This window comes from Hemiscyllium ocellatum, chromosome 20, assembly GCF_020745735.1.
Source record: "Hemiscyllium ocellatum isolate sHemOce1 chromosome 20, sHemOce1.pat.X.cur, whole genome shotgun sequence".
NCBI lineage: Eukaryota > Metazoa > Chordata > Chondrichthyes > Orectolobiformes > Hemiscylliidae > Hemiscyllium > Hemiscyllium ocellatum.
The window spans coordinates 8306612-8317447 of NC_083420.1; the positions used below are offsets into that span (position 1 = coordinate 8306612).

Genomic DNA, 10836 nt, shown 5'->3' on the forward strand with positions numbered 1-10836 from the left:
CTTGGGCAAAGAGACGGAGTGGCTGGGGGTTAGCAATTGTTGGCAACAGTGTGGTTGAGGAGCTATGATCATGCCAGTATTTAGACACGAGATAATAGCCTGATCCAAACACAGGATACAGTCTCAGCAGCGGGATACAGTCTCGGAAGGGGGAATGCAGTCTTGGAAGCGGGATGCAGTTTCGGAAGCGGGATGCAGTTTCGGAAGCGGGATGCAGTTTCGGAAGCGGGTCAGCTCAGTTAGGAAAGAAACTCAAGAAAGCAGGGCCTGGGAGCTCAAGGGAAGTAGTGAAACCAGCTATTGAGTAGAAAGCTAAGGTTGTGCTGGTAATTGGGCATGCAAACACTCTCAGAAGAAGGGATTGAACTACGCAGATGTGAGCAATCTTTGAGGCAGTCCATGAAAGAGTGGCTTTCTGAGGCTAGATCATCAAAGCTGAAGGATTGGAATCCCTTGTAAAGGAGGGACTAGAATCTCAGTGAGTCGCTGAGAAATCCATGGGATCTGTCTTGACCTCATCTGCTATTTAACGTGCTGTGTTGGATATTCAACCCCTGTTGAACAGTCCTAGGTACAACCCATGTTAACTTTTTCATCAATGGCCTTCCCTCTATCATATGGTCAGAACTGGATATATTTGCTGACGATTGCACAATGTTTGGCACTATTCATAACTTCTGAAGGTAACAAAGCAGTTCATTTCCAATTGCAACAAGACCTGGACAATATCCAGGTTTGGGTTGATAAATTACAAGTAACATACATGCTACACAAGTGCCAAGTAATGATTATTTCCAACAAGAGAGTCTCTCACTATCACCCCTTGACATTCAATGGCATTATTATTGTTGAGAAGCAGCATTCTGGAGCTAACCATAGACCAGAAACTGAACTGGGCCAGTCATTTGAGGCGGCACAGTGGCTCAGTGGTTAGCACTGCTGCCTTACAGTGCAAGGGACCCAGGTTTGATTCCACCTTCAGGCAAATGTCTGTGTGGAGTTTGCACATTCTCTCCCGTGTCTATGTGGGTTCCTCTGGTTGCTCCGGTTTCCTTCCACAGACCAAAAGTGTGCAGGCCTGGTGGATTTGCCATGGGAAATGGAGGGTTACAAGCATAGGTAAGCAGTGTGACTGGGTGGGATGCCTTTCAGAGGTTGGTGTGGACTTGACGGGCCGAATAGCTTGCTTTCACACTATAGGGATTCTATATGAATACTGTGGTTACAAGAGCAGATCAGAGGCTGGGAGTCCCACAGCAAGCAGCTGATCTCCTGACTCCCTGAAGTCTGTCCCACTAAAAGGCACAGGTTGGGAGGGTGATGGAACATACTCTAGTTGCATGGATGAGTGCAGTTCCAGCAACATTTAAGAAGCTCGACACTATCCAGGACAAAGCAACCCACTTAACTGGTGTGACCTCAAACATTCACTCCTTCTATCACTAATATTCAATGGCAGCAGTGTGTATCGGGATGCTCTGCAGAAATTCATCAATGATCCTCAGCCAACATGTTTCAAACCCATGATCACTTCCATCTGGAAGGACAAGGGCAGCAGGTACATGGGAACACCACCCTGCAAGTACCCCTCCAAACCACCCACCACCCTGACTTGGAAATATAATCACCATTCCTTCACTGTCACTGGATCAGAACTCTGGAATTCCCTCTCTAATGTCACAAACAGCACATGGACTGCAGCAGTTCAGGAAGGCAACTCAACACCATCTTCTCAAGGGCAATTAGGAATGTTCAATTAATGCTGACACAGTCAGCAACACCAATGTTTCATGTGTGAATAAAAAGGAGTTGTTAACCCATAGCTGCCTCATGTTAATTCTGGATATTAAAATATGTCATGTAAGTATGTTGTAGATTATTTTACATTTCTAACTTGTATGGTAACGTTCATTTTATTAATGTGGAATGTTGGGGCTATTTTCTCTTAGTAAGTATCTGGGACCTCACGTTATCAGGGTAGATTTGGACACTGTTTAAGTACAGTTATCACCTTGCGTATAAAATCTTAGACATTGTCTTTGCCTTAAACAAAATGTTATGGGTTCCTAAACTGATCAGATCAGAAATGTGATAGTATTGTTCAGGATTGCAACATACCAAAAATTTTAATAACAATTGTATTTTTACAGAAACTTTAAGATAAATGTTAGTAAGTTCCTCAATCTTTTTGACTAATGAATTGTTACATTTTAAGTCCAGTGAAATGGTAAATCTTGTTAGCATTAGATTATCATCATATCTTTTATGTTATGAAATTCACTTGTATGTCCATCCCTTGTCATAATATTTTACATGCTGTGCATCTTTACAATCATAATAATGAGGCAGAAACCTCTTTCTTAATGTTTTAATGTTGTGTCTCATAAAAGCTAATATGTAATATTTATCATAGATTCTATTGTACATGTAAGTAACTTTTTCTATGATTGTGTGTACTTCACGTTATGAAATACGCTGTTTTATGGCTGCCAGTACATTCCAGTTTTTACTTCATGGTAAATCCAACAACAAGTTCTGGTGGAAACACAGAGAATGCTGGAGAATCTCAGCAAGTCTGGCAACATCTCTGGAGAGAGAAACAATTAACATTTTGAGCTTGGTAGGATTCTACTTCAGAACTTCTTCAGCAGCTTCTGTTGACGACACAGACAATTTTTTTGATTTATCATTCATGTTTTGAAGGGTCACTGGCTGGGCCAGCATTTATTGCCCATCCCTAATTGCCCAGAGTTAAGAGTTAACCACATTGCTGTGGGTCTGGAGTCACATATAGACCAGACACTGTAAGAACCGTAGTTTCCCTTTCTAAACGACATTAGTGAACCAGATGGGTTTTCCCAACATTCAACAATAGATTCATGGTCATCATTAGACTCTTTATTCCAGATTTTTAAACATGAATTCAAATTCTACCATGACGTGATTCAAACTTGGGTCCCCAGAACATTTCCTGGGTCCCTGAATTAACAGTCCAGTGATAATACCACTAGACCATTGCCTTCCAGCAGTAGGAAGTTATTATCTGATGGACCTTAGTCCTTCAGAAACATTACTATAAGGGAATTCCTCACTTAAATCTATGGTTTTTAAATTCCTGAAAATTAAACTTTAAATTAAATAACTTTAACTTAAGCGCAGTTTCCTCAAGCAATCAGTGTTAGAGCCAAAGTTGGGTTTATGCTGACAATTTTCCCTCAGAAAATACAATGTAACGATTGGAATGATGTACAGTATGTGTGTGGTATAATGTATTTCTGTCTGAAATAACTTGCAAACTAAAATAAATTACCAAACATAAAAGAAATGCTGCATTGTAAGGTACTTCAGGACCTGTTTCAGCAAAACAAAACGTTTAAGCCTTGATTAAATTCGTGTAGTGTACATTCCTAATTATTTACACTCATAAATAAATTAAAATATTTTTTAAAAAAATACAATATAAATGTAATTATCATAAATAAATGTTAAAATTAAGTTGAAGTAATGCAGTTTTATATGACCAAGACAAAAATAGCCACTGGAGACCTCTTTAGAGGTAAGAACAAAAGTAGGTGAGCCGGTGGCTGTGAAGATGGACTGAGGGCAGCAGGAAAAGGAGGAAGGTGAAGGGGACTGAGTGTGGAAGCAGCAACATGGGGAAGGGTCTTGAAGGCAGGCAAGTCACATGGGAAGTCTGTAGGAAACCACTTTAAACCAAAACTCACCACATTAAATGATTATATTGCCGTTTGTTTGATGTTAAAGTGAAACAAGATTAAGTGAATCAACTTTAAACGGGGACTTACTGCATCAGTGTATACCATGACAGGCTTGGCATTAAGATACATGAAGCAGCAGGCTGTTGTAGTAATGTGATAGATATCCACAGAACTCCCCGTGACAAAGTTGGGGCTTGTACATTCAAATGTAAATTATTTAAAATAGCACAATGACCTCTCTGGTGCTGAAAATCTATTTGTGGAGTGACATTCCTTCAGAGTTTAATCATTCGACATCATATGAAACTTATAAAATCAGATTATTTCTGATACTTTTTTTTCTTAGTAAATCTTTCTTAGTTTTATTTCATTTTCTGTATATTACTTGATATTGAACGAAGTATTCTAACTTACACTTCCTGGTACAGGCTGTGTATGACCGAGTGAGGATATTTCAGTCAGATTTGTGGGGCATTAATTAAGGAATGAAGATCCACACTTGTGAAATTGAATTTTCAGGGCAAAAAAGGTCATTTAGCAACAATTATTACTCATCTTACCATCAAAAAAAACCTCACTTACTCCTGAGTGCACTAGCTCTAACTTTTTTGAATGTATTTAATGTGAAATTAATTGATAAGTGTCTCAAGTATTAAACCTTTGCAATCATTTCAATGTCAAGTCTATTGACAGGAGCTGTTACAGCACACCCTTGTGGACAACCCAAGTATCTCTGACTGCAGTTTCTAGGTTTCTATATTGAAAGTTGCTGTCTGATTTACTCCATTATGATCTGGCACCTGTACTCTTACTGCTGTTGCAAAATTCAGGTATCATCACAAACTGCAAATTTCCCAATGGAAGTCAGGTGTCTGGTGTGTAACGCCACACTGCCTCACCAATTCTAAATGATACATAAAGCTCCAGTGTGTGTAATTGGCCTCATTTCACATCAGATCTTTTGTATCTTTGGGACGTCCCAAAATGCTACATAACTAGTTCAGTTATTTTGAAAAGAGGGGTTATTGCTTTGGTGACGGATGGAGTGGCCGATTTGTGCTGAGAAACAAGAATAAACACCAATAGGTTTGTTCCTGGTGTTGGCTGAGAGAGGAACATTGCCCAGGCTACTGAAATGATGTGGAGGTGCTAGTGTTGGACTGGGGTGGACAAAGTCAGAAGTCACATGACACCAGGTTATAGTCCAACAGGTTTATTTGAAATCACATGCTTTTGGAGCGCTGCGTCAGGTGAAGTCACTTCATATGACAAAGGAGTGGCACTCCGAAAGCTGGTGACTTCAAATAAACCTTTGGACCATAACCTGGTGTCATGTGACTTCTGACTTTGTCCAGATCACTGAAAGAATTCCACTGCTCTTCATCTGATGCTACTGAGGGATCTTTTATGCTGACCTGAGACCCTTGGTTTAGTCTTTCATCTGAATGATTGCACTGACAACAATTATCTCAACTGAGTGCTAGATTATGTGCTCAAAGCCTGGACTGAGTCTTGAGTCTTTAAGGGTGAAGTGTCAAAGCCAATGCTTACAGCATAAGTGGAGAATAACAGCATCTGAGTATGTCACAGCATGTTATCTATTATCTTTCAGAATTGGGCTGGAATGAGGTGTCCCTATAAACTACTTCGAATGATCTTGGCCCTTGTCTGCAGTAAGTATCTTTCTTTCAATAACTTTGTACCCTACAGTAATTATCTATGTCCTTGCCCCAACATCACAAATTAGAATCACAATATTAATTGGACATCAAAACTATTGAGAACATTCGACCTGTTCTGTGCAGGTTCATTCATTTTCTGGAAAATTCTTAACGTTTGTGTTTAATACTATCAAGCTGAGAGGCCGTGGCTTTTAAAAAGTGAGCATTGTGGAGTGTAGGGCCTGTTCTCCACCTGGTAGTCTAGGGTTGAAAGAGCCAAGAACTTTTACTGAGTGAGGTAGATACTACTCCTCCTTGGTGCTGCATGAATAAATGCAGATGTATCTTCTAGGCTCCTCTTTGGCTTGAACAGCAGCAAAAATGGTGCAGTGTGCAAGGCGCATGCTCTGCACAGTTACTTCTTAAAATAGACACTCCAGGTCCTATGTAAATTGTCAGATCCCAATGTCCATATTACAAAGAGTCAATGGCCTCTCTGCTGTAGATCCTGTGGGAATGAAAGCTGGCCATAAAACAAACTGAACGGGGCGTCAGGTCATAGCCTACCACAAACCACCTTTTGGACGAAATGCCTCAAAATCTCCCAGCTTCTCCCTTTCCACTAGACTTGACAAATTGTCAACTTTTCTGGTGAAGGTATAGGATGGCAAAGTAGAAACAATGTCCCATTCACTCCCACTGCACAGAACCTCAACTTACCAGATTTTACCCCAACAAACCAGTTTCCTGTCCATTTCAGTTAACATTCCAAGGTGATAAACCTCTTTATATTTAGAGATTTGGAATAATGTAATTCATGTTTCATCTGGAAATTTATAAAACTAATTGATGAACAATGTTGCAGTTTAGACCTGATCTGGAGATGCCGGTGTTGGACTGGGGTACACAAAGTTAAAAGTCACACAACACCAGGTTATAGTCCAACAGGTTTAATTGGAAGGACAGTAGCAATTTATACCATGAGAGATAGGCGCAGAAGTAGACCATTCAGCCCATCGAGTCAACTCCGCCATTTAATGAGATTGTTGTCGATGTGATTATCCTTAGCCCCATTTATCTGCTTTCCCCCCTCAACCCCTGATTCCTTCATTGAATAAAAATCTATCTCAGCCTTGAAAATACTTATTGACTCAACTTCTACAGCTATCTCTGGTAAAGAATTCTATCCTCTAGGAGAAAAAGAATCCTCCTCATTTCTGTTTTCAGTGGGTAATCCCTTATTCTGAAATTATGCCCTCTTGTCCCAGACTGTCTCCCACAAGGGACAACAACCTCTCAGCATCTACCCTAACAAGCCCCTAAGAACATTGTATGGTTCAATAAGGTCACCTCTTGTTTTTCTATATTACAATGAGCCCAGGCCCAATCTGCTCAAACTCTCCTCATCCAAAAATCCTTCGGTGACTCAGATCAACCCAGTTTAGAAACATAGAACATGAGGAGGCCACTCAACCATCAAGCCCACCTCACCATTGAATATAATCACAGTTGAACATCCAACTCAGTCCCCGAATCCCGTTTTCTCTCCGTACTCTTTGATCAATTTACCTCGAAGAACGATATCTAATTTTTCTTGAAAATATTCAATGATTTGGTCTCAACTGCATTCTGTGGCAGAGAATTCCACAGGCTCCCCCACTCTTTGGGCAAAGACCATTCTCCTCATCTCAGTCCTAAAATGCCTCCCCCCATCCCTAATTCTGGACTCCCCAGTCATTGAGTACATCCCTCCTCTGTTTACACTGTCTGGTTCTGGTGGAATTTTATAGGTTTCTACGAGATCGCAACCGCCACCCCAACCCCACTCATTCTTCTAAATTCCAAATAGTCCATTATTTTGTTCTATGTTTTGAAGTTTTAAATTTGCGTTGTGTTTCATTTTGGCAGTGAGCTCTGAGGTTGGCCGTGCAGTATGGCTCCGTTTCTCCCCTCCACTTCCTTCTTCTGGTCCCCAGCCCAGCTTCATGGCACATCTGGCTGGTGCAGTGGTGGGAATCAGTATGGGACTCATCATCCTGCGCAGCTATGAGGAGAATCTCCACCAGCAGTGTGCCTGGTGGGTCATGGTCTTCTCGTACGCTATCTTTGTCACGTTTGCAATCTTCTGGAACATTTTTGCATATGACCTCCTGGGTGTGCAGATCCCACCCCCCCCGTAGGTAACCACACCTCGGCTTTGGAATCTGTCCCAACAGAGAGGTTTATTTGGCTGCGGAACCTCTTTGTGAGTGAAGAAACATGAGGTGGACCTTCAACGAGCAACTGTTAAAACTGACCTTTTGACTACCGATTTTTATCATCATTGTGATTGGCAGGATTTGTATCTCAATGACTAGACAATGAGTAACCACCACACCAGTGGTAGACATCACTTGCAAATTTTTGGGATTTTGAGAGTATAGATGGAAGATTGAATTTTATTCTGGTGGAACCAGCTGTTGTGGAAGTCTAACACTATAAGTGGAGCTCCTGTTTAACCTGCAATGTGGAGGGTACATTCAATCCCTGTAGGACTGCATCCTACTTCCCTAAGGCCAAGAGAATTTAAGTGCAGGTTGGAACAAGTCAAGGCTTAAGAACCAGGTATGCCCAGGAATACAGCCAGAGTGTTAGCAGCTCAACCCATTTACAGGTTACAAGTACCCAGCACTGGTAAGCTACCTGCTATGTGTCTATCTTGGATGATCATTATCTGATAAGATGGTGTAAACAGGAATAAGTTAGAAAGCCCAAATTTAAAACACACACAAAACTCATTTTACTAGCTCTCCATTTTCTCAAGAACCTCGCTGTATTTTGTGTACATTTCATCAAATGGGATGTGAAGATATATTGAAAAAAAAATTTGTGACAAGAATTATATTGTGAACAATGACCTACACCATACTTCCCTTGACCTATTAAGTCTGGTTAAATTGGTTAAGTCTAATGTGTTAAATTTCATACAGATGTTTTCAAGCTAAAATGTCTCAATAAATATTGACCTTGATCACAAAAGGCTGTTTGCATATGTTTGAACAAAGATCTAGATTTATCAGTTTGGCATTAAGAAGTACCACAGGGACTGAAGCATGAGGTTGGAAGATTAACATTGTTTGACCTTTCACTTGATACCTACACCATTTGTGATCACAATCCCACAACAGGGGAAGTAACATTTTGAAAAATGCCTCTTGGAACTTCATTCCAAACTGAACAGAATGTAATTTTCTATATGACTCTGTATATATATATAATATATATGTGTGTAAGAATGGAGACAAATCTAAATCAGCCAGATTTACAGATAGTTACATTGTCTAACTAACAAAATAATAATCAATTACAAGGAGAAAATTCGAGGATTGCCTCAACGGTAATAATTTAGTAACAACCAACATGGCTTCAAGATAAAAATCCTGCCTAGAGCTTCTTGACGCTTTTGAGAATGTGACGTCCTAAGTGGGCTAGTGGAAAATCACCTAGATTAGCAAAAGAAAGCCTTTGTCACATTTCTTCAAATGCCTGACCTAAAACGGTAGGATTTCACAGTGCCGCGTGGTGGAAGGGTGATGGTGAACTGGGAAAGCAGGTTGTGATTGGAGAGGCCAGAGTGTTGGTGGAACAGCAACTATTCTTAACACACATTAATGACACAGATTCAGAACTCAAGTGCAAAATTTATAGGCCAAAATTGCTAAAGCAGAAGGAGAATAAATAGCCAGACACATTTAAAAAAAAGTTTGATGGAACAGTGGTTGTGAAATTTAGTACGAACAAGCACAGGATACTGACTTTTGAAAGAACATATGAATATTGTGGGCTAGAATCTAGAGCTAAAATGGAAGGGGTCTAGACGTGACTTATTCCTTAATCTAGCTAATATTGTCTTCCAACATAGTATTACCAGAGCTAAGGTGAATAGGTCACTTGCCATGCTCTTTTCTAATGCAATAATACATAGTCAGTTCTTTAATATATTTCAATGGTACGATCATAGTATGTTGATGATTACAATGTTGATTATAAACAAGGCACAAGTCAGGAGTGAGATGGAATATACTCCCCACTTGCCTGGATGAGTTCAGTTCCAGCAGCACTCATGAAGCTTGACACCATCCAGGACAAAGCAACCTACTTGACTGGTATTTCATCCAACCATCTTAGACATTCACTCTCTCCCCCACTGATGTATAGTGGCAGTGGTGTGTACCATCTAGAAGAGACACTGCAACAATTTATCTAAACAGCACCTTCCAAACCCATGACCATTACCACCTAGGAGAAGGGCTGAATATGCACGTTCTATCGGCGCGTTCTACTCCAAATCACACACCATCATGACTCTCATGAAAGATCTCTCATCCTTTCATTGTCAGTGAGTCAAAATACAGAACCTGCATTCGTTACAGCAGCATGGTGTACTTACACTACAAGGACTATAACAGTTCAAAGAGCCAGCTTACCATCACCTTGTCCAAGATCATTCAGGATGGGCAGTAAATGTTGGCCCAGCTAGCAATGCTCATACTCTGTGAATGAATTGAAAACAATTCAGTTAATGGGCTGTTGACTGCCTCAACAATGTGGCTTTTATTAAAGGTCGAACAACCATTTGGCTTTAGGTTTCCTTGTTTAGTCTGATCACTGGAGGCTAAACAGCAGGACAAATGAAACACGGTTCTCCCTTGAAAAGATGACTGCATAGCAACAGAATTCCACTATTCCCTGGCATTTCTTAAACATTCTTTCAATAAAGATTCATGTTCTCTCTCTTTGCATAAATGTACCAATGCGTGGAGGTTTGATGCTCTGCTAGGCCTCACTGGGATATGCAGAGCTCGATCTTTTGACTGGCATCAGTAAGCTGATGCCAACACTTTGTGGAGGCTCAGTGCTAGCCTATCTTAACAGGATTACAGCCAATTAACAGCAAAATACAATATTTAGGAACTGCAGGTAGCGCATAGATGTGCGAGGGGGCCAAAGGGAGTGGCTGGTTGGCAGTCCGAATGGGTAAGAGATTGGTTCTCAGTTAGATTAGAGAGTAATACGGCACAATCTGCAAATCCCTAAGCAAAGATCTCAATGGTGTCACTTGAATTACCTCCAAATGTCTGTGGACCTACTGTGACCGACCTGCTCACTTTGAGTCAATGTTGAAAGTTCACAATCATACCTAAAGATCCTGGGTAAACTGTTTAGGACTGATAGGAGAAATCCCTTCACCCAGAGAATGGTGAGCCTGTGGAACTCACCACCATAGAAATCAGTCAAGGCAAAAATATTATACAATTTCTAGCAGGAATTGGATATAGCCCTTGGGGCTAAAGGCATCAAAGGATATGGGGGTAAAGCAGGAACAGGTTACTGAGTTGGATGGCCCACCATGATTGGTAGAGCAGGCTTGAAAGGTCTAATGGCCTACTCCTGCTCTTATGGTTCTATGTTTCTAT

The 10836-nt window shown here is 40.7% G+C and overlaps 1 protein-coding gene across 2 annotated transcripts in view; it reads left to right on the top strand.

Moving 5' to 3' along the window:
- LOC132825129 (rhomboid-related protein 1-like) overlaps nt 1-7560 on the top strand; it is a 228933-nt gene extending 221373 nt beyond the window's left edge. For both annotated transcript variants that reach the window (XM_060840127.1, XM_060840128.1), the window contains exons 6-7: nt 5332-5392; nt 7289-7560. In XM_060840127.1, coding sequence (XP_060696110.1) covers nt 5332-5392; nt 7289-7560 — 333 coding nt within the window. The remainder of the gene's footprint in view (nt 1-5331; nt 5393-7288) is intronic.
- Nucleotides 7561-10836: the final 3276 nt, after the last annotated feature.